At 43.3% G+C, this 25,000-nt stretch overlaps 1 protein-coding gene across 1 annotated transcript in view; it reads right to left on the bottom strand.

Moving 5' to 3' along the window:
• LOC138978884 (inactive C-alpha-formylglycine-generating enzyme 2-like) overlaps window positions 1-16,972 on the bottom strand; it is a 17,916-nt gene extending 944 nt beyond the window's left edge. The window contains exons 1-8 of the mRNA XM_070351691.1: window positions 16,474-16,972; window positions 12,597-12,762; window positions 11,866-12,022; window positions 7,794-7,944; window positions 6,722-6,777; window positions 3,694-3,778; window positions 1,852-2,014; window positions 1-591 (exon numbers count right to left, since the gene is read on the bottom strand). The exon at window positions 1-591 is cut by the window's left edge and continues 944 nt beyond it. Of these exons, the coding sequence (XP_070207792.1) occupies window positions 417-591; window positions 1,852-2,014; window positions 3,694-3,778; window positions 6,722-6,777; window positions 7,794-7,944; window positions 11,866-12,022; window positions 12,597-12,762; window positions 16,474-16,963 (1,443 nt within the window). The 5' untranslated portion in view covers window positions 16,964-16,972 and the 3' untranslated portion in view covers window positions 1-416. The remainder of the gene's footprint in view (window positions 592-1,851; window positions 2,015-3,693; window positions 3,779-6,721; window positions 6,778-7,793; window positions 7,945-11,865; window positions 12,023-12,596; window positions 12,763-16,473) is intronic.
• Between the last annotated feature and the right edge of the window lie 8,028 nt (window positions 16,973-25,000).

Here is a 25,000-nt window from a genome sequence, read left to right as displayed (position 1 = left end):
CCGTTGTTCTCCTGTAAATGATTCCGGTTACCATCCCAGATCAGTCTTGACTTTCACTTAGGATGATTAAACCTCCACTTGGACGAGTACCCAAACTTAACTGCCTACCTCAGTGCCCGCGTACTGTGCAGGGAGGGAGTTATGTGATACATTAATTTCCTAAATAACCCTGGTGTCAATAAGTAAAAGACAAATCTAAATCTTCATGAGAAGCAGTCCGGATGTTGATTATTGGTGCATATCTAAATACAGGGATAGCTAGCCTTATCCCATGTATAACCTAGACGGATCTGAGATGATGATCCGCTTTTTTTAGGCATTCCTTTAAGCAGCATTCTTACAACAATTTCAAAGTTCACCATGAACAGATTCAAATGTTTAAAAGATCTGTCAAAAACTAACAAAGTTTAATTCGACTACAGTTCGTCTTTGGGTTTGGGTTTGCGGTAGATCCTTGGTCTTTGGTCTTTCGTCCCCTTGTCGGTTTTGGGTGGAACTTTTCTTATCTGGAACGATGGATCTACTTCCGGTGCGCTGCGCGCGCATCGGAAACCGACGTTAGAGGCTGTGTAATCTGGAGGCTGGCCCATTCTGGAGAAACAAATACCAGAAGTAACATGATTACAATGTGTGCATCGCAGTTAAAAGGAACACACCTTCTCATGACAACTGTGTGGCTCAATCCCGCAGATCTGGCCAGGGGTGTTACACGATCCTTCCACTTGGTCACATACACCAAATCAACAGGCTGGTTGCTCTTTGTGCAAAGTGGACATTAAATTTTGTAGATGAATTAATTTCTTCAAATAACAAAGCAAAACTAAAACACCCGCTGCAGTAACACAATCAATTCATCCAACAATTCCCACTGTGCTACTCATGTTTGGTATGTGACCAAGTGGAGGAATAGTGTTAAACCATGTATCTGTTCTTGACAAGAATGAGCATGCCCTTAAAGTGGGTGAGTAAGTTATTGGTGGTTACGAGAGTGAGCGAGTTTATGAGTCAAAGAACGGGTGGGAAGGTGCATTGGAATAAGTGGGAAGGTTTGTTTGTTTGTTTGTTTGTTTGCTTAACGCCCAGTCGACCACGAAGGGCCATATCAGGGCGGTGCAGCTTTGACATATAACGTGCGCCACACACAAGACAGAAGTCGCAGCACAGGCTTCATGTCTCACCCAGTCACATTATTCTGACACCGGACCAACCAGTCCTAGCACTAACCCCATAATGCCAGACGCCAGGCGGAGCAGCCACTAGATTGCCAATTTTAAAGTCTTAGGTATGACCCGGCCGGGGTTCGAACCCACGACCTCGAGTGGGAAGGTAAGAGAGCGAGTAAATGAATGAGTGCACGGGTGAGTGAACCAGCAATCAAGCAAATGAGCGGCTGGTTGAGGGGTTGAGGGGTTGAGGCAAGAAGACTTTCAGACACACACTGAATCAGTTTTTCTTAATCAAGCCTGAAAATGACTTTGCGAAGTCTTTTTGCCCAAACTATAGTGCAACAGCTTTGTTCAGCGAGCTTCGCGAAGTAGGCAGCGCGCAGTCGACTTTGCCCAATTGATATCAGGCGTAAAGGACGTGCATCTAGCCCTGCACATTTTACTTGACGAGTCGCAGCCAACACCCCCCACCCCCTTTTCCCAATTCTTCCACGTAACAAAATATCTACGTACCTCTGGCCATTGCGAACTGGGAGGTTGATATCACCATCTACAGAGTCAACGAAAGACACCCCACACACCCCCACCCCCCCCCCCCCCCCCCACCCTTCAGATTTCAGCTGACGAGTCACACTCCCGGGCCGTTACACCCCCCCCCACCCCCCATTTAATCTACCACACGTACCTCTGGCCATTGCGAACAGGGAGGTTGACATCGCCATCTACAGAGTCCACAAAAGATCCTCCCTTCAGCACGTGCATCTGACCTTGGAGGTCACGACTGATGAGTCGCTCGTAGTAACGGCTGTGTGTCCATTCCCACACGTTGCCAATCAGATCGTAGAATCCTGGAGGAAATTATTAGCAGTGTAATCAAAAACAAGAAAAGTTACATTTTGGGAATGTTTACTTCGAGACAAAACACGTTCGCGTCCTGAATTAAACGTTCCAAGAATTTACAATTTCTCGTGTTTTGATTTTTGATTTGGAACGTTTGCAGTCTGCCTGTTTTGGGTTAATAGCAGTGTATGTAAACATGTATGGATTCCTTGCTTTATCACAGAACACTGGTGTTTTGGTGTTGTGCGTAAGTTTGATGTATGTATGTCTCTGGTTTGATGTATTATACTCGTTATATCAGTACTTTTCTCTGTTGCGGATATCATCAGTCAATACATCAATCAATTCATCAATGAACAAACACAATCTCAAACAAACAAGACCAAGTGCGCTGCAAAATGTAAAATGGTCCTTATAAAAATAAATAGCCATATGACACCTAAAAAATACCTGGTCGCAAATATGGGTCATATTTTTGTTATTGTAGTGGTTGGATAGTCTGTCGTATACACATTCCCCCACCCCCACCCACCCTCCGCACCACATTCTCTCTCTCTGTCTCTCTCTCTGTCTCTGAGACGCTGCAACAACAACTTGTGTATTTCTGTGGCAGTAATGAGGATAATGTGATGAACAGCTTCAGCAGATTTGTGTTCTTCATGTTACAGAAGAGACGAACCCTTATAAATCAGGTTCAGTGACATGTCATCAGGGTCTTAATGTATTTGTTGAATTTTATGCGTGACTATAATTTATAACTGTGCAGATATTGCTGTTATTTTAACCACTATTGTAAGAGGCTGTGGCCATAGACAATTACAGATTTGTTCTTGTTCTTGTTCTCTGTCTCTGTCTTTCTCTCTGTCTCTGTTTCTTTGTCTCTCTGTCTGTCTCTCTCCCTGTGTCTACCTTCTCTGTCTCTCTGTCTCTCTCTCTCTGTCTCTCTCTGTGTCTCTCTCTCTCTCTCTGTCTCTCTCTCTCTCTGTCTCTCTCTCTGTCTCTCTCTCTGTCTCTCTGTCTCTCTCTGTCTCTCTCTGTCTCTCTGTGTCTGTCTCTCTCTCTCTGTCTGTCTCTCTCTGTGTCTCTCTCTGTCTCTCTCTGTCTCTCTCCCTCTCTCTGTCTGTCTCTCTCTGTATGTCTGTCTGTCTCTCTCTGTCTGTCTCTCTCCCTCTCTCTCTGTCTGTCTCTCTCTCTGTCTCTATCCCTCTCTCTGTCTGTCTCTCTCTCTGTCTGTCTCTCTCTGTCTCTCTCTCTGTCTATCTCTCTCTGTCTATCTCTCTCTGTCTCTCTCTGTCTCTCTCTGTCTCTCTCTCTCTCTCTGTCTCTCTCTCTCTGTCTCTCTCTCTGTCTCTCTCTCTCTGTCTCTCTCTGTCTCTCTCTCTCTGTCTCTCTCCCTCTCTCTGTCTGTCTGTCTCTCTCTGTCTGTCTCTCTCTCTCTGTCTCTCTCCCTCTCTCTGTCTGTCTGTCTCTCTCCCTCTATCTGTCTGTCTCTCTCTCTCTGTCTCTCTCCTCTCTCTCTATTTGTCTCTCTCTGTCTCTCTGTCTCTCTCTCTCTGTCTCTCTGTCTCTCTGTCTCTGTCTCTGTCTCTCTCTCTCTCTCTCTCTCTCTCTCTCTCTCTCCCTAGCTCTTTATCTCTCCTGCCCACCCTAACACATTATTTTAATCCGCTTAATGATAATGACTCACCGATATAGTTCTGAGGTCTAAAGGCATCGACCGGATTGGTGGATTTATAGCCATCAGCTTCCGAATTATCTTCGGGCCATTTTCCCTGTCGACAAAACAAACTTCATAAAGGAACATTCCTTGCATGAAGACTCATTTTTGGCTTACCATCTCAGACCTGACCAGGCTTCGACACTGAATAAGAACATTCTTCCACTTGTATGTTTACCAAAATTCAACATCCTGCCAGCTTCCCGTGCAAAGTGTTTTTTAAAACTAGTTTCAATTGACACATTATTTCACAAAACAATCAACAGGTTTAGGCTGCACAGAGAGCACACAAGCTGTTAATCATCGGTGTGTGTTCAGGTAGAATAATCTTATCCCATTATCTGGCCAGATCTGAGATGATGAGTCCAATTCTTTCTTTCTTTATTTGGTGTTTAACGTCGTTTTTAACCACGAAGGTTATATCGCGACGGGGAAAGGGGGGAGATGGGATAGAGCCACTTGTCAATTGTTTCTTGTTCACAAAAGTACTAATCAAACATTTGCTCCAGGGGCTTGCAACGTAGTACAATATAATGTATTACCTTACTGGGAGAATGCAAGTTTCCAGTACAAAGGACTTAATATTTCTACACCAAATCTTGACTAAAATCTTCACAAAAATTGACTATATTCTATACAAGAAACACTTAACAAGGGTAAAAAGAGAAACAGAATCCGTTAGTCGCCTCTTACGACATGCTGGGGAGCATCGGGTAAATTCTTCCCCCTAATCCGCGGGGGGTTGAGTCCAATTGTGTACGCAGGAAGGGCAGTGCCTTTAAAATACGCTTTGTGAATGTCACACGTCATTAAACTGATGCGTGTGTTGAAAGCATGGTGATGCTCTGGTTACGATTCACAAAGGGATATTGCGAGAAACACGTTCAGTGATCCCTTGGCCAAAGTATCACTTAATTAACCCATGCCCTATAGCTAGTTAACAACTCAAACCCCTTAAATATGCACTGCGGTTTCAACACACCATTTAACTGATGCGTCTGTTAAAATGATAATGATGCTCCTGTTACGATTATCGAAAAGCTTTTGACACAAACATGTCTTCTAATCCCTTGACTCATATTGCCACTTCACCAATTTCCGCGTCGCCAAAACAAACTCCCTAAAATACACATTTAGAATTTCACACATCATTTAACTGATGTGTTTGAGGAGAGGATTCTGATTCTCCGGTTACGATTAGCTAAAGGTTATCAGGAGGCGATTTGTCTTGTATCCCAGAACCAAATTTTCACTTCATTAATTCACTTGCCCACAAAACAAACTTAACTCTTTAAAATTTATATTGCATTTCCAACAAAACCATTGAACTGACGCCTCTGATGAAATTAATTTTGGATTATCGTAAGACATATTTTCAACGGTCCTATCATTTTGTCATGTTTCTTCCTACGAGGCAATGTCGTTGAAATGGCTATCCTGGTATACACTTTGGTACACCAACGCATTTTTTCGAAATAAAAGTTCTATATTGATGTGTAATCAGAATCACTCTAACGCAGCAAGGAGATGCATCCGTTTATGTTCAGTTGCGGATATAATGCAACATTAGACTAATGCAGCTTTCTCATAAAAGACTTCTTTATTATGCCAACCGTCGAATGATTCTGTGAAGAACACAGCATTACATTTACAAATGTGACCCTCCACCACGGCATGAGTCGCATGTCACCTCGCGCGGTTCTGCGCTAGGCTAGATATAAGTCCGGGGGAACTGTGGTAACAGTGTGAGGGTCACCTTAGTCACAGGCTTATAACTCGAAAAGTGTTCGCTCTTTTCTAAAACGGTTTTCACCACTGGATAGAGCATAAAACACTCTTTTGGAAAATGTAAAAATATGAAAATCATGCAAAGGTGACATGCGACTCATTTCGTGGTGGAGGGTCACAAATATGCATGGAATGGGAAACATTCCAACAGAAGATAGATAGGCAGAATGGTCGACTACTGTGCGACATGGCAAGTTGAACTCAGAAGACAAAGAAGACAGACACAATGACAGAGTGCTAGCTGATGGGAGTACGACTGAACGGAAAAACTGGCAAACAGGCCAAGCAACACATGTCAGGCTAGCAAACAGAAGCTGTAACCGAAATGCAGACAAACACGTTTGGTAAAGAAAAGAAACTTGGCATATATCTGCAGCACAAACAGAGAAAGACTGATTTGAAAAAAAAAGCCAATACGAAAGATGGGATGTGACGTCATTAGTCGAACAACAAAAAGAAGGAAATAACGAGACAAGAATTCTGGAAAAGAGAGGAAAAACCACCCGGCAAAAACAATTTAAAACACAAAAGTAAACACATTCTTCCAAAGCGCACAAATTCTTTTTTTTAATTCTTTTGTTAAGAAAGAGTATAGATTGCCACTCTCCGCCCACCCACCCCCCCCCCCCCAGCAGAAAATCTGGCAATGCACAGGACTGGGTGGCCGAGTGGTAACGCACTTGCGCTCGGAAGCGAGAGGTTGCGAGTTCGACCCTGGGTCAGGGCGTTAGCAATTTTCTCCCCCCTTTCCTAACCTAGGTGGTGGGTTCAAGTGCTAGTCTTTCGGATGAGACGAAAAACCGAGGTCCCTTCGTGTATACTACATTGGGGTGTGCACGTTAAAGATCCCACGATTGACAAAAGGGTCTTTCCTGGCAAAATTGTATGGGCATAGATAAAAATGTCCACCAAAATACCCGTGTGACTTGGAATAATAGGCCGTGAAAAGTAGGATATGCGCCGAAATGGCTGCGATCTGCTGGCCGATGTGAATGCGTGATGTATTGTGTAAAACAAATTCCATCTCACACGGCATAAATAAATCCCTGCGCCTTGAATATGTGCGCGATATAAATTGCATAAAAAAAATAATAAAAAAAGAATTAAAAAAATCCCTGCGTTTAGAACTGTACCCACGGAATACGCGCGATATAAGCCTCATATTGATTGATTGATTGACACGTAGAAAGTAACAACCAGTTGTATGTACCTGCCACGTGTTTGCTCGTCTCCGTTCCCATCTGTCTCCCCATGGGTATTCATCAGCTGACGAAAAAGAAAAGAGGAAAAATAATGATTATCGTTACCTTCGGTGTGAAATTCATCGTTGTAGCACTTTTTATCATTGCAATCGTGTGTTATTCCAAAATTAAGCATCTTGCAGACACACAGCCCGTCGAGTCCGCCACCAGTGTTCTTGATTTCATCCTTACCGTCGGCGTCGTCGTCGTCATCGTCGTGATATATCAGGAATCGCGTTACACATAAGGGCGCCTGAACATGAGAGACTTGACTTGTACAGGTCGATTCTTGGGGTTGGGTTAATTAATTTGTTTAGTTTTCTTGAATGAATGAGTTTGAAATGTGAGGCAATGAGTATAGGTGCATTCCCTGATATAATTATATGCTTCATCAAAGAGAAAGAGAGACAACAAGAGTAAGACAAAGCTCAAAGAGACAGACACACAGACAGACAGACAGATACAGAGACAGTGAGAGAGAATCTGATAATGGAAGTCACATACATAATAGAAGACAAGCAGACAGTCAAGCGAAAGACAGACGCACACAGAGACATACAGACTAATACATCACTGCCTCTAACACACACACACACACACACACACACACGCACACACACACACATACACACGCACATACACACATACACACGCACACAACAACGCACACGCACACGCACGCACACACACACACACACACACACACACACACACACACACACACGCGCACACACGCACACGCACACACACACGCACACACGCACACACCCACTCACACGCGCACACACACATGCACGCACGCACACACGCACACACACACACACACATACACACACACACATACACACACGCACACACACACACATACACACACGCACACACACACACACACACACACACACACGCACACACACACGCTCACATACACAAACTCATCCCCCTCCCACAGTCACTCATCCCACATCCCCCACCCACCACCCCAATCCTACTCCCCCCAAACACACACACACACACGGGTGATATCAAAACGAGGTCACTCACCAACGAGACCAGCACGTGCAGCATACTCCCATTCCTGCTCTGTGGGCAGCCGCTTGCCGTGGAACTCACAGAACTTCTTGGCGTCGTACCAACTGAGGTGCACCGCGGGGTTTGTCCATCGGCCCTCCAGGCTGCTGTCCGGTCCTTCGGGCTGTTAGCACGTGAAACATGTTCATGAATGTAATAAGATGGGAAGAAGATGGTGACAGAAAGGCTTCATTAACATTATTTACATTCATGATTTGCAACAAGAAACTGCAGGTTAAAAGAACGAGAACAAGATATAACAATGTGAATGTGTTTACCAGATACCGACACGAACAGCAAAATGAGACAGAGAAAGACAACACAATCCTCCCAGGTAGCAGCACGAATTTGTCATTTCTTATCTGTTGTTGTTTTTGTTGTTGTTGTCATCGTCATTCTAAATCTTGTCAACCCCCAAATAAACTCTCAAAATCACACTTGGGAAAGACTCTATATAGACTATTATAGAATTCTCACTGGATAACGGTGAATAGCAATACAAACGAATCAACAACAAAAAAGTAAACGAGAAAACAAAACACGTCAAAACATAAGTCCAAAAGTACGCGTGCGTCTGCAAGAGTATGCCCTTGACCTAATTCTGCATCTTGTCCTCAATGCCATCACGTGACCTATTAACTTTCAAGTTCTGTTTCTCAAACTCTCCAGAGAATCTTCATGAAATGGGCAAACTATCATCAGCAATTTCGACTTGAGCCTTTGCAATCAGTGACCGTGTGTTAACGGCAAACAAGAAACTCCTCCCAAAGATTCTGTGTGCGCCGAGAAAGATGGGGGATCTTGTATTTTTGAAGAAGACTCCCGTTTTCGGTTAGGGAAAGACACTGCAAGATGTTTGGCAATACTTGTGTCTTCATTGCCTTTGATACGTTCAGAATGTTGGAGGTAATCATGTGAAGATATTTGTCAACCTCAATCGAAATCAATGTTTCGAATGCAGGAAATAGTGTGTTGTATGAACCTCACATATTGCGTAACTCGAACCAATTCTGAATACAAATTGTCATTGTTATAAAGGACAAACGGAAGGAGCGGAAGCAAAAGTAAGCAGCTTTAGCAGTATCAGCATCACAACAAGAAGATGAAGAAGAGCAAGAAGAACAAGAACAAGAACAAGTACAAGAACAAGACGCAATAAAGAAGAAGAAGAAGAAGAAGAAGAAGAAGAAGAAGAAGAAGAAGAAGAAGAAGAAGAAGAAGAAGGACAAGAACAAGAACAAGAACAAGAACATGAATAACAAGAAGAAAAAGAACAAGAACAAGAACAAGAACATATAAGAAGAAGAAAAGCAGTATCGCACCAACAGTTCCAATAAGGTACGGTATTTCTTGTTCCCTCTTTCTCTAAGGTCCACCCTTGTCGTTTGATAAATGAAAACACGAACACCAATTGAGAAAAAACCCTCCATGGAACAAGGAAACTCGCATAAACATGCCAGACAAACACAATGTTTAAAGAATTATTGGCGAAAAACGCGCATGACAAATATATACACTAACAGGCACAATGAACTAATCAGAACACCAGCACTGAGGCAACTTATTGGGATTCCAAACCCAGTCCCACTCAATGTGCAACCTAATAACGATCGTTAGTTCTTCCCATCAGACGAATAAATAAGACTGAGAACCATGCCCATGTTAGATAAACAAAAGACTGACCGACCTTGCTCTTGCCATCCCGCACAAGCGAGCCAATCAGCATGTGGCAGTCGTGAAGAGAACAAGAAATGCGAAGCACGTACTTTCTGCGTAGATCAGTAACGTCCCCTGACCATTGGTCGCGCTAAGTCATTCTATTTACCTGTAATCACGCTCGTCTGTAAGCTATACACTCCAAACCGAATTATTCCATTTGTGAACACAAGGTTTGTTCAGTTGGACACGAGTGTTTACCATGTGTACAACTTTTGCTGGTCGACGTATGTGCTATGTGTTGCTGTGTTTAAACAAAAAAGAGTTAAAAAGTGGAACTCTTCCGTGTATAGTGTGGGCAAAATGTACTGACACTGTGGTGCCTCGATATCACCTAGCTACAAGCCAATAAAAGGTTCTCCTCTTCGAGCCTTTTTCCAGTTCTCTTGCTGATTATTATAAAGCAGCAATTACTTACCCTCGTTAATAAAAAACAATATCTTATGTTATCGTATGTTATGTTATGTTATGTTATCTTATCTTATCTTATCGTTTCTTATCATATTTGTGACCCTCCACCACGAAATGAGTCGCATGTCACCTCGCGCGGTTCTGCGCTAGGCTTAATATAAGTCTGGTAACAGTGTGAGGGTCACCTTAGTCACAGGCTTATAACTCAAACAGTTTTTGCTCTTTTCTAAAACGGTTTTCACCACTGGATAGAGCATAACAAACTCTTTAGGAAAATGTAAAAATATGAAAATCATGCAAAGGTGACATGCGACTCATTCCGTGGTGGAGGGTCACATTTAATCTATCTCATCTCATCTCATCTCATCTCATCTTATCGTTAGGCCAAACCAAAATATATGTTGGTTTAGGGTAACCCGACTGTCCCTATTTTTTTCCGCCGACCCTAACACTTTTTATTTCATCTTTTTTTTCTAAACAACCTCTGGCACATTTTGTGAACCATGCCGAGACTAAAAATAAAAAATAAAGATTAAGAAAAAGCCGACCCACCGACCCTATTTTGGGGGGGATTATGGCAAGACAGATTTTCAACGGCCCTATTATTTGATCATTTCTCTTTCTACCCTAAACCAACATACATTTTTGTTTGGCCTTAGTGAAAAGTATAAGTAATCCACCTCTGACGTTGCTGAACGTCGCGTATACATGTATTCACATGGCCTGGGGATGTTCAAACGAATTGCATTCATAGATTTTTGTGGAACAGAAAATGTTGAATAACTACAAGTCACACTGCAAGCGATAACGAGGTGCGAACTCTGTGAATGTGGGAAGAAAAGTCCTCAGCTTAAAGGCACAAAAGTCCTCAGCCTAAAGGCACAAAAGTCCTCAGCTTAAAGGCACAATTCTTCCCGTGACAATCCGAGAGTTGGCCGAGCTTTTGCGTGGCATTAAACCATCCCTCCACTTGGACACGTACCGAACCTCAACATCCTCACTGCTTGCTGTACTGGTTGGTCCGGTGTCAGAATAATGTGACTGGGTGAGACATGAAGCCTGTGCTGCGACTTCTGTCTTGTGTGTGGCGCACGTTAAATGTCAAAGCAGCACCGCCCTGATATGGGTGGTCGGCTGGGCGTTAAGCAAACACACAAACAAACTGCTTGCTGTTGTAAGTTTAACGTTGGCTTTTTATAAATCCATTTCCTAATCAGAAACACAAACGCTTATGCGACTCACCTTCGCCATTAGTAATATAAATCAGGGACGAGCTGCTGCTCCAATTCTGTAAAGTTCTTTGGTCTGTGAACTGAACACACCCTCCGTAATCCCCCAAACCCCTAGCTTTCTTTACGGCCAGCCATCTCTTGGGTCCCTCCGTGCTGTAGGTGTCTCTGGTCTGTGGGCTGACAACACCCTCCGTCACCCAACTCCCCTCTCCCTCCCCTCTCTACCAGCCCCCGCCCCCTCCCTAAATACTCACCGTGTCCCACCTGGCTTTTTTAACGGCCAGCCATCCCTTGGGTTCCTCCGTGCTGGAGAGTTCTCTGGTTTGTGGACACACTACACCCTCCGTCAACCCCTCCCCCCTCTACCAGCCCCCGCCCCCTCCCTCAATACTCACCGTGTCCCACCTGGCTTTTGTAACGGCCAGCCATCCCTTGGGTCCCTCCGTGCTAGAGAGTTCCCTGGTCTGTGGACACACTACACCCTCCGTCAACCCCTCCCCCCTCTACCAGCCCCCGCCCCCTCCCTAAATACTCACCGTGTCCCACCTGGCTTTTGTAACGGCCAGCCATCCCTTGGGTCCCTCCGTGCTAGAGAGTTCCCTGGTCTGTGGACACACTACACCCTCCGTCACCCCCCGCCCCCTCCCTCCCTCCCTCTCTCACCCTCTTCCTACCTCAATACTCACCGTATCCCACCTGGCTTTCTTAACGGCCAGCCATCCCTTGGGCCCCTCCGTACTGTAGATGTCTCGGGTCTGTGGGCTGACCACGTTCTCCGTCACCCAGCTCCACCCCTTCACCTCCGCTTCGCTTCGCACGAATTTCTTCTTGGCCCGGAACGCCCTGTTTGAGGATAGAATGTCAGAAATAACAAGTAAGATATTCGAATTAAGAGTTAATTATATACGATACCGATACATGCACAGTCGAGTCTGGCGGTGACCTTACAGGTACTTTTTAGATGCTGATAATTATGACAATGTAACCCAGACACACTTCCTTCTCGAAAGTCGTTGTCAGTTCTTGGGAGACTTGCAGAGGAAGTGACGGAATGTATTTTTTACGTGACGCCATTATTTCAGGTACGACGTCTTCTCGACCTTTGAAAGAGTAGGCCAAGAAGAAAGAGTCTTGGTTCGTTTAGTCGATGTCGTTTAGCTGTCATTAAGAGATAGGACACACGAGTTAGGAAATGAAATGTAACTTCTTATTATTATTCTGCGTTCAATATCATGGCCGTTAAATCTTCAGGTCGGTGGCTGCCATGAAGTCCGCAGTGAGATGTAACAATAATTATCTCTCCCTAAAATATAAATGATACTTTTGAGGCTGGGGTAACCTTTTCGCCAACATTAACATGCCCATTTATTCTTAGAACAATCTGTTTCAATCAGTTATCTGATTAAATGTCACTTACCAGTAGAAAGCGTTGATAATCGGGTAGATGTCCAGATAGAAGCTACGCACGGGTACCTCTCTCAGCGGATACTCTCCGGTCTCTGATCTTGGGTCGTTTGTACCCATCCAGAACTTTCCGTGACGGACCAGTTTCATTTTCCTGAACCGTCGGTAGGTGTAGTATACTGAGGAAGAGAGGGGTGGGTGGAGGGGTGGAGGGGGCGGGAGGTCATTATCAGCCAATCAGTTGTTTTTCTTATTTTACAAAATTGATTATACATGTGTATTGGTGTATATATATATGTATCGACTATTTCCGAAAGGGTGAAATAACGGTTCTGATAGTCCTTGGTACAATTATGGCTCAATATTAAGATTTACGTTTTGGATTAATAACAACACCACAACCAACATCAACAACAACAACAACAACAACAACAACAACAACAACAACAACAACAACAACAACAACAACAATAACAACGACGACGACGACGATGACGACGACAACAATAACAGCAACAACAAGACGTTCTACAAAACGACGATATAAAACCCATTTTCATTACAACCTGAGATCCATATTCTTTCTAGTGGGCATTGCCTTGGCCAAATTGTAATCTTACTTTCGACCTCTCTTCCCTTCTTACTATTATCGAACATTTACAAGCTTCAAAACCGAGAAGGCAAATCCAAGCGCGCCTGAAAGTTGTTGAGTTCAGCCATCTGCCGCCAAGGGTCAATAGTACATAACAAACTCACAGCTACTGTACAAGTAATCAATGAAGCTGCTGTTTGTGCTCAGCTTTGCTACATGCAGCTGAAACGGAAAATAAAACATGAATGCACGGTCAAAAGTTTGAAGATTAAAGATATTTGATGGTTTCGTTTTGTTACATACAGACAATCCAAATAGAAACATTATCAAAGCATGTCTGTGCGCTCAGAAGTTTGAAGATTAAAGATATTTGATGGTTTAGTTTTGTTACATACAGACAATCCAAATAGAACATTCTTAAAGCCTGTGTGTATACGGCCAGAAGTTGAAAGATTAATGATATTTAAGGTTGTGGATTGTTTTGGTGCTACACAGACAGCTCAAACAGAAATTAAAACAGGACTCCACGATCAGAAGTATAACACACAAAAAATATTTGAGTGTTTTGATATTGTCTTAGTTTTGCTACATACTGACAGCTACATTGAACAGAACATTGAACTCTCCGTACATGAAAGATGCTGGATTGTTCAAATAAAAGGAATCCCTGTTTGACTCTCGAAGAGTTGACAATTATAGCTGACCGGAGGGAGGCGGAGGGATTGATAACGTACAGCACTATTGTAACCATGGTTTTGATTTGTTTTCATTGCTTCAGTGACCAAGGTAATCTTCTTCTGCGTTCATGGGTTGCAACTCCAACCTACCCTCGTGTTTTTCAAGAATGGGCTTCAGTACGGTTATATATACGGCCTTTTATTTTACCAAGCCATTTAGGAAGTCTTAGAGTCTCAGACCTTGTTGTATCAGGGTGACTAACTGGCAACAACACGCGAGAGACGTCATTTTACTCTTATCAGACGCCATAATGACTACCGTTTAGTGGGCGATCTAATAACTTAGGACGAAGACAGAGATGTTGGCGAGACGTTTGAGAGATGTTAACACAGTCCGTGTGCGTGATTGTCTGGATCTTTGGAATTTGTCCAAATGGACGGCAATAGTGGTACTTATTGCGTGGCTGTAGACCTCATTGTGGAAAAGGAGAGAGAGAGAGAGAGAGAGAGAGAGAGAGAGAGAGAGAGAGAGAGAGAGAGAGAGAGAGAGAGAGAGAGAGAGAGAGAGAGAGCGAGAGAGAGAAAGAGAGAAAGAGAGAAAGGGGGAGAGAGGGAGAGAGAGAGAGCGAGAGAACGAGAGAGAGAGAGAGAGAGGGAGGGAGAGGGAGGGAGAGAGAGGGAGGGAGAGAGAGAGAGAGAGAGGGAGGGGAGGAGTGGGGTAAAGGTATGGAGAGTAGCTGACAGTCTGCAGTACAGAGGAGATGGAGCTAAAGATAGTAAGGTGGAGGTGGGGGTGGGGGGGGGGCGTAGAACAAGAGTTTCAGACTTGTTTAGTGCTAACGGCCTGATTAGTTACAGAGTAGGAGGAGAGGGGAACATAGATCGGAAGATGGAGGGAGGAGGCAGAGAGAGAATGACAATGAAAAGAGAGATAGAGGGAGAGAGAGAGTGGGGCGGAGGGGGGGGGGGGGGGGGGGGGGGAGTAACAAAGGGAAAAAAAGGGAGAGGAACGAGAAAGATAAAGAGAGAGAATGATCGGGGAAAAATGGAGAGAGGGAGAGAGAGACATAAGGGGAGAGAGAAAGAGAAAAAGAGAGAGAGGGAGGGTAAGAGAGGGAAACAGGATAGGGAGAGACAGAAGGAGAGAGAGAGAGAGGGAGACAGAAGGAGGGAGAGAGAGAGGGAGAGAGAAGGAGGGGAGAGAGAGAGGGAGACAGAAGGAGGGAGAGAGAGAGAGGGAGACAGAGAGGGAAGGAGAGAAAAAGGGAGACAGAAAAAAGGAAAGACAGCGAAGGAGGTGTGTGAGAGGGGGGGGGGGGGGGGGGGGGGGGGGGGGGGGGGGGGGGGGGGGGGGGGGGGGGGGGGGGGGGGGGGGGGGGGGGGGGGGGGTGTGGGTGTGGGGGGGGGGGGGGGGAGAGAGAGACGCATCGGAAGACATAGGAGAAAGGGAACGTTGGAAGAGAGAACGAGAGAAAACAAGTCGCGTAAGGCGAAAATACAACATTTAGTCAAGCTCAGTCGAACTCACAGAATGAAACTGAACGCATTGCATTTTTTCCGTAAGACCGTACACTCGTAGCATCGTCTGTCCACCGCTCGTGGCAAAGGCAGTGAAATTAACAATCCAGAAAAGCGCGGTAGCGGTTGCGCTGAGGAGGATAGCACGCTTTTCCATATCTCTATTCTTTTTAACTCTCTGAACGTGTTTTTAATCCAAACATATCATATCTATATGTTTTTGGAATCAGGAACGGACAAGGAATAAGATGGAATTGTTTTTAAATCGATTTCGGAAATTTAATTTTAATCATAATTTTTATATTTTTAATTTTCAGAGCTTGTTTTTAATCCAAATATAACATATTTATATGTTTTTGGAATCAGAAAATGATGAAAAATACGATAAACGTAATTTTGGATCGTTTTATAAAAAAAATAATTTTAATTACAATTTTCAGATTTTTAATGACCAAAGTCATTAATTAATTGTTAAGCCTCCAAGCTGAAATGCAATCCCAAAGTCCGGCCTTCGTCGAAGATTGCTTGGCCAAAATTTCGATCAATTTGATTGAAAAATGAGGGTGTGACAGTACCGCCTCAACTTTTACAAAATGCCGGATATGACGTCATCAAAGACATTTATCGAAAAAATGAAAAATATGTCTGGGGATATCATACCCAGGAACTCTCATGAACAATTTCATAAAGATCGGTGCAGTAGTTTACTCTGAATCGCTCTACACACACACACACACACACACACACACACACACACACACACACACACACACACACACACACACACACACACACACATACACCACGACCCTCGTCTCGATTCCCTCTCTCTCTCCCTCCCTCTCTCTCACCCCTCTGTGTGTGTGTGTGTGTGTGTGTGTGTGTGTGTGTGTGTGTGTGTGTGTGTGTGTGTGTGTGTGTGTGTGTAGAGCGTAAAAAAGACCCGGGAACGGACAAACAAACAATCTCAAAATAAGTAAATAAATAAATATATGCAGCCTGTAAATATATACAAAATTAAGAACAATCCCAGAACTTCAGAAGCCAACAAACCGTGAAAATGAATGAAATAAGTCGTCCAATGAAACACTGAATATACTTACTGTCTTCAACGATGTTGGGTTGATGAAAAGGATGGTGGTGATCCCCTTCGTATGTTTTGTTCCTCACGACATTCTGATCAATGTCCAAGACCCTTGCGTAGTTCTTCCCTTTCTGTCCCCCCTCACTCTCCCCCTCCCCAACCAGCACCTCATCCCCCACAATCTCCTCTGGAAGTTCAGCATCCACTGCCCCCGCTAGTTCTTCTCTCTCTGCCTCTGACTTGGCTTCTCCGGTGTCTTCTCTGCCATCTTCGCGATTTGCATCGAAACCGGTTTCGTTGGGTTCCGCAACCAGATTCTCGTTTCTGTTTTCGAAAACTGTGTCCGCGTTTAGCTTATCATCGACGTTTATCTCACGAGAGTTTTGCGCTGTGATGAAAGTTGAAGATATGGAGAGAAGAAGTAAAGTAAGTTTCAGAAGTCTCGAAAGTCGTAACCGCGTGATTGTCGCCATTTTGAATTGTGACGTTGTAAGAGCAGGAGCGCGCATGACAAAGTGTGATCAATGTTCAAGTTTCCGGCCGGCTGTCGCGAGGATAATGTTGATGAAGATGTTGCTGCTTGTGTTGAACATTGATTGAATTTGACCGTAACATTCAACATGCTGTAGCTAAGCCTGAACCTATAGTTTCTCTTAGTTTGTCGTTTTGTGTGCCTTTAGTACACAGACACACACGACTTTTGCTATTATGAGTGACATCCTGCCTTTAATCAGCTCTCAGCTGTTTACACAGGCAGGTATTTTTGAGTTAATTTGGCTGGTTGGTAAGTTGGGTGGTTAGAAGTTGTCTGGTGAGTAAATGAGTGAGTGAGTGAGTGAATCAAATCAAATCAAATCAAAGTTTATTTTAAGAGGGTTAAAATGTGGCAGAAGGATAAAAACGAACTTTATTAAACCATCCTTCGTCCTGAGAGGTACTACTCTAATCTACTGCTCTGAAAGTGATGAGGGAGAGAGTTAGTGAGTTAGTGGTTAGTTATTTAGTTACCTCATAACTTAGTTAGTTAGTTCTCATGCACCAATAACACAAACGTAAAGTTATACACTGTCTTGCTCTTGCTGAGGTGTGTTCTGACCTGTCCATCTTTCGTTAAAAAAAATGACGTCAATAGTCCGCCTGCGTTCTTACTCGTCTCTGCTTTCATTATTTACATCCTTTACAATAAAGGCAGGGGGGGGGGGGGGAGAATGTATGCAGTTCACACTTTGAATCAAAGTACAGTGCAACCTGTCCTGGTGACCACATCTCAATAACGATAACGACCCCCATCTCACAACGGACACAGGAAAGGATCACCGACGACCTATATTAAATGTTGCTATACAATGTGCCTTTCAATAGCAAACACATTTCTATCATGGCCACGTTTAGTCGGGCACTTCACTCTTTATGGAAGTGTTTAACTTTTGAACACATTTCTGTGCCAAGTTTTGAACACTTTGTGAAATAGTACATAGTTCAGCTAGCAACAGAGATACGCATGAAGAACACATGATGTTTACTAGTTGACACTTTGTGTGCTACTTTTGCCAGTAGAACTATGTGCTATGTCACACAGTGTTCAACACGTGGTACAAAAATGTGTTCAAAAGTAGAACACTTTTGTTTAGAGTGTTAGGTCGTCGTTTTAGACAGGTTGTATTGTATCTGATATCTCAACCCGAGCACAATCTGTTGTCGTTGCTGGAGTTAAGTTCAGTGACAGCCGGACACGCGTGTTTCGATTTTTGAAATATCGATGACGCTGCGACAGACAGCGTGTTCGTGTCGGCGTGGATTGAAACGTTTCAAGTGACACGCTGCGCTTATGAACGTGAACACAAATGCGAGGGCTTTTACACTTTAAGTTACTCAGGCACGTGGACACACAGGCACGCACACGTACGGATGCACGGACACACACACACACACGCGCGCGCGAAAGTACGCAAACACGGATGCATGCTTACTCACATGCACTCACGCGCACACACAGACACACACACACAGACAGACAGACAGACAGACACACACACACACACACACATATATATATATATATATACACACACGCACATAAACACACACACACACACACGTACACACACACACACACACACACACACACACACACACACGCACACACGCACACACACACACAAACACACACACACACACACACACACACACACACACACACACACACACACACACACACACACGCACACACACTTAACACGAACACACATGCACACGTGCTTGTATCATTGTAAGAGTGGGAGGGAGGGGGAAAAAGAAAAGCTGAGAGAGAGAGGGGGGTAGAGAAAGAAAGAACCATCAGTGGGCTACAAATCACACAGAATGTATAAAGGTTAGTATACACTGAATTTATTTCCTGACCAAACCTACGAAATCGAAAATGCTACACGGAATTGTTATCGCATAAAACACAGCCTGTTTGACATCAGTCAGTAGGATGGATGTAATACTGCATAAAATTATTTCTACTTGAATGTCCAAGCGAACTTTCCCAGTGCAGATAATAATAAACCCGCAAACAAACACAAACGAGACAAAATCACCCCAAAGAACGGTTACTCAGCCAAAACAGCCGCTCAATCTATAATGTCCTCTTTGTTCTTAAAAGCCGGATACAGTCGGAATTATACCTATTTGGCATTAAAGAATAACTTCCTGGCTTCCAAATTCAGGAAGTGCTTGATTCTAGGTAAGAGATATACTTTCTTGGACATGCCTTTAGAAAGTTGTTCGATGTGGTGTGACCATGACAGGTTGTTATCGATGGTCAGTCCCAAAACTTTATGATGGTTGACTGTTGAAACAATTTCATCATTGACAATTAAATCGGGAAACGTTCAGATTATGTTCTGGCGTTTTTGTCCAGTTGTTATTATCATGCATTTGGCACACAGAGAACGAGAGAGAGAGAGAGAGAGAGAGAGAGAGAGAGAGAGAGAGAGAGAGAGAGAGAGAGAGAGAGAGAGGGAGACAGAGAGACCGAGAGAGGGAGAGAGAGACAGACAGACAGAGAGAGAGACACAGAGAGAGGTTGAGATATAGAACTCGAACTCGAACACTTTATATCGGAAGGATAACAGCATGAGGTCAATAACTATGGTCCTTTCTTACAGTTAGTTCCTAGTTCCCCGTTATTGCCCACGGACTTTTCTTATGGCCGCGTCTTCATTGAACGTTTTCTCTCTAAATGTTAGAGGGATCAGATCAAAGATGAAAAGAAAATCGGTGTTTACTTCTCTTAAACAAAAGAAATATGATGTAATATGTTTACAGGAGACTTATATAACGGGGAGTGTGTCTGACGAGTGGATGAAAGAATGGAAGAATGGTTTCGTGTTCCATGAAAGGACATCGCACAGCGCCGGTGTAACACGAGAAAATTACTCCCACGAGATTTTTACTCCGGAGTAAACATTTCGTACGAAAAAGTTACTCCCTTTACGAAAAAAGCACTCCCCCATTGCACGAGAAAATTACTCCCCAAGACAGGTGAGTTCCGAGTAAACATTTCGTACAAAAATGTTACTCCCCTGACGAATAAATAACGAATAAATTACTTCACCCCAACACGAGCAATTTAACTTCCCATGCCAGGTGTACGAAATTTGTACTCCCTTGTCCCCTGTTAGTCTTGGTGGTGGAAGGGGTGGAAGGAGGGTAGCGCGACATTCGTGTGCGCGAGATCACTTATTGGCATTATCCCTTCGCCCGCATCCCATTTTTGCGTACGAGATTTTTACTGGAAGTAAAAAAAATTGGGAGTAAAAATTTCGTGGAGGGAGTAATTTTTTCGTGCATTGGGGAGTTCTTTTCTCGTACGAAAAGTGTACTCGGAGTAAGAATTTCGTACGAAATATTTACTCCGGAGTACATTTTTCGTGGAGTAAAAAATTTCGTGTTACACCGGTTAAATGATTTTGTTTGGAAAGAATGTTAGTGAAGATGTCTCTGTGTTGTTCTCGTCAAAGAGAATCTTAGCGACATGTATTAGAATAAAAAATAAATCAGTTGCAATTGTAAATGTGTATGCACCCAACGAAACAAAAGAAAAAGTGAAATTTGTTGATGAGTTGACGGAAAAAATTAAAAGTTTTGAATGCGATGAGACTATAGTATGTGGTGATTTTAACTGCGTGTTGAATAATGAAATGGATGTTATAGCTGGCGAGAATCATTCGGGGGATAACGTTGCCAAATTTAATGATGTGGTTAACACATGTGATTTGTATGATGTCTGGAGGTTTTTCAACCCGGATACAAAGGAATTTACCTGGTCAAGAAAGACTCCGTTTATTGCCAGACGACTTGATTACATTTTGGTTAGCTCCGGTATTTTTGATTTGAACTTTGATTGTGGCATGGTCAGTGTTCCTGTTTCAGACCATAGAGGGTGCCTGGTTCGATTGAAAGTAAGTGAGATTGTACGAGGCAAAGGTTATTGGAAGTTTAATAATTTGATGTTGGAAGATATTGATTATGTTAATGAAATGAATATTTTGATTGAAGGATTTTGTAGCGAAGAATTGGATTGTCAACTGGATTGGGAAATGTTAAAAGTTAAAATAAGAGAGTTTACCATTAATTATAGCAAAAATAAACAGTGTCAAAGAGGGAGAGACACAGAGAGAAAGAGAGGGACAGAGAGAGAGATACAGAGAGAGACACAGAGAGAGAGAGAGATATACAGAGAGAGACAGAGAGATACAGAGAGAGACAGAGATACAGAGAGAGAGAGAAAGAGAGAGAGAGAGAGAGACTGAAGAGAGAGACAGAGAGAGAGAGACAGAAAGAGAGAGACAGAAAGAGAGAGAGAGAGAGAGATAGAGAGAGAGAGAGATAGAGAGAGAGAGAGAGAGAGAGAGAGAGAGAGAGAGAGAGAGAGAGAGAGAGAGAGAGAGAGAGAGAGCGGTTGAGATATAGAACTCGAACTATAACACTTGTTTACGGAAGGATGACAGCTCTTGGTCAATAAAATATGGTCCTTTGTTAATAATACTAATACTACTACTACTACTACTACTAATAATAATAAATGAGCATTTATATAGCACAACATCATAACTTTACAATCATGCTCTTTGCGCTTGACACATGTGTCAGTTAGTTCCTACTACAATGAACTCAGGACACGTTGGGTGCGTTGCACAAAGCCATCACGATTAACCTTTCAAGCTGACAGTTCTACTTGACGTTCTCAATACACTTAAAACAATGCATTAATAGAGGTTTTGCTGATCCACTTTGGGCGAGATATAATGAACGTCGTTATTAACTTCACGCTGCTTTTCATTAAGCTGGACTGCGTGTACAGCCAACAAATACAAGCAGCAGTTACCATTTCTGGTAATTGCTTATTAACCAATAAGCAAACACAGACATACACCTTTTGAAGCAATATTAAAACATTCTGTCAATTTGTCGTCAGGATAAATTGGCACTGAACATACTGGATGATTCCTCCAAGCCAACAGTACAAACCAAATGTGGATTTACTAAGATTTGATTCGTTGGGTGCGAGAAAGTTGCATTTCAAATGTTTTAAAAATGTTCGCATTAAAACGGGCTCTTAGTTTAAAAAGCCATTTGATTAACATTGTTGTGTAATTTGTTTTATTTGTTTTTCGACATTTTAATTTTTGCGTGAGAATTTGTTCGGAAAAGAGAGCATTTTTGAGATTGGTCACAGCAGCCAGCACAAATGTGTCGCCTTATCAGTTTCAGATACTCCAGTTTCAAGCCCGTCGTGCATTTTATGTTGTCAAATCAAGACATATATTGTGTGTAAAAAATGTCTGTTTGTCTGTCTGTCTGTAAAAAATTCCATTTCAAACGGCAGAAATTAATATGTAAGCGCCTAGGGCTATATCTAGATTAGGCGCATAAAAATGATCATAATAATAATAATAATACGCGATAACCTAGGCGTAAACCGCAATTGAAAACATCTGAGAGATATGTTTTAAAAATGTACAATCTTAGTAGTGTACAAACCCATAATTGATGAATAAAGGTTTCGCGAGCACATTCGGGGATTCTAAATTGTTTAGTGCAAATTATTCTGACGTCAAAAGTGTTGTTAAGACGCACGTCCCTGTCACAAAACCGTAATCGTCCGATTCATTCACTCACTGGCGTTTGCAAGCACTCGCAACACTCGCAAGGCCACTCGCAACATTCGTAATAAATTCGCAAAAAAATCGTATATGGATTCGTATGCATTCGAAATGGTCGGTAGAAATTCGCAAGCAATCGTAACTTTTCATAAGACATTCTCAAGGATTTGTAAGGCTTCAGACGGGCGCAGTGGCGTAGTGGATACGACATCGGCCTCCTAATCGGAAGGTCGTGAGTTCAAATCCCGGCCGCCCGGAGGGTGAAGAGTGGATATTTTTCCGATCTCCCAGGTCAAGGTATGTGCAGACCTGCTAGTACCTTAATTATCCCCCTTCGTGTGACTGACTGACTATTAGGGTTTAACGTCCCCTTAGACCAACTGGTCTATATTGGGACAGGTATTGGTAATACGCTGAAGATACTTTGATTCGAACAAGCCCGCTGTGGCTGTCTTCTTCGACACACCAGCATTGGGTTTGTCTCGTCAAAGTCAGTATCGAAATACGATCATGATAATCCACGAGAGATGAAGCCCTGAGACTTTCGCTGTGAACGTGGGATCTTTTTCGTGCGCATGTGTGCACACGGGGGTGTTTGGACACCGAAGAGAGTCTGCACAAAGTTGACTCCGAGAAATAAATCTCTCGCCGAACGTGGGGATCGAACCCACGCTGATAGCGACCAATTGGCTACAAAGCCAGCGCGCTACCAACTGAGCTACGTCCACGCCCCTACACACAAGACCAAGTGCGCACGGAAAAAAATCCTGCACTCCATGTCAAAGTTTGGTGGGTTATACAGAAACACGAAAAAAACCACCAGCATGTATTTTTTGCTCTCTCTGTCTTTTCTATCTCTCGCCGGCTGTCAAACACATGAATGCACACAATGCAACTGTCATACACAAACAAAACCCAACAACACGCACTTACACACTAAACCATTTTAACTTACTATATTTGGGTACATTTCTGTCTTTTTTTTCTTTTTATAATCACTCATTGTCACAACTTTGACACAATAAAAACATTAAAAAAATCATTAACATCACTTCATACACGTATTTGGGAATGTTGTATTAGGTTTTTACACAGGTATATTATCTGCAAGTTGGTTTTTCCCTTCATTAGCTCTGTCGACGCCCGTTTTTAACCGCTTGCTTCCCTTTATACAATAAACCGGCAATAGAGCGTCGTCGTCCCGAACTAAATCTTCCAAAGCTCAAAATCCGTGGGGAATTCTGGGAAGGAATATCGTTTCATGCAATGACGTCAGTGGCTTTCGGCAATAGGTAGGTTTCCGCCAGTTATCTCTTTGAGGTTTTGTGTGCTTACAGAGTACCGTGCCCCTTGCGGGGGCATCAAACATCGAGGTCACAAGCAGGGTCAAGGGGAAGGTCGGCTGGGCGGACATGAGACTACAATAGGAAGGTTTCCGCCAGTTGTCTCTCTTTGAGGTTTTGGGTGCTTAAAGAGTACCGTGCCCCTTGCGGGGGCATCAAACATCGAGGTCACAAGCAGGGTCAAGGGGAAGGTCGGCTGGGCGGACAGGAGACTATTGGGCAACGCATTTAGGAGCAAACGTACAACATAATGTCGGTCATACTTGAAATTACCACTACTTGAAATTACTTTCCAAACTTATACGAAGTAAACGAGAGTATAGGGTCAGTTATCAACTTACTTTACCTCGAACAGTGAGATCTATAGAACTTAAAATACGAACGGAGCAACTCGGAAACCGACGAATCGACACTTGCTCGACATCTCGCGTGTAATGCATGTTTGATGTTCAACATTCTATTTTCACCCTTGAGAACTGTGTGCCGGTGTCACGAATTGAAAACTCTGCTGAACAATCCCTCTCATTGCGGTCAATGCGCATGCGCAAATGCGACCCTTTGACCAAACGAACCATTGGTTAGGGTTAGGGTTAGGGTTAGGATTAAGTTTAGGATTAGGGTTAGGGTTAGGGTAAGGGTTAGGGTTAGGGTTAGGTTATTCACGACCTGATTAATCTCCCCATGTTAGCGCATGCGGATTGACCGCATTGAGAGGGATTGTTCAGGCAGAGTTTTCAGTTCGTGACACCGGGTTGGCTCATTGGAAGAGGGCTCGCCCACTGACCCGGCGGTAATGTTGGTAACTCTTTTTTGTCTCAAATTTTCAACTTGTAAGATCATGTGCTTGTCGTTTGTATACTGCGCCTGTGTTAATGTGTTCCTATATAAGAGCATCGGTTGGTTCAATTTGATGTTGACAATTTACAGCGCATCTAATACGCACTGAAACAGTAAGTACTGTAAGGCAGTCGAATAATTCTGATTTTTCCTAAAAGGATTAATACATTTTGGAGCAGATTTATTTCTCTGATCGTCTCTGTCGCTGTCCTTC

The sequence above is a fragment of the Littorina saxatilis genome, linkage group LG10, assembly GCF_037325665.1.
Source record: "Littorina saxatilis isolate snail1 linkage group LG10, US_GU_Lsax_2.0, whole genome shotgun sequence".
NCBI classification, from domain to species: domain Eukaryota; kingdom Metazoa; phylum Mollusca; class Gastropoda; order Littorinimorpha; family Littorinidae; genus Littorina; species Littorina saxatilis.
Note: the sequence above shows the minus strand (reverse complement) of the source record. Positions and strands in the feature narration are given on the sequence as shown.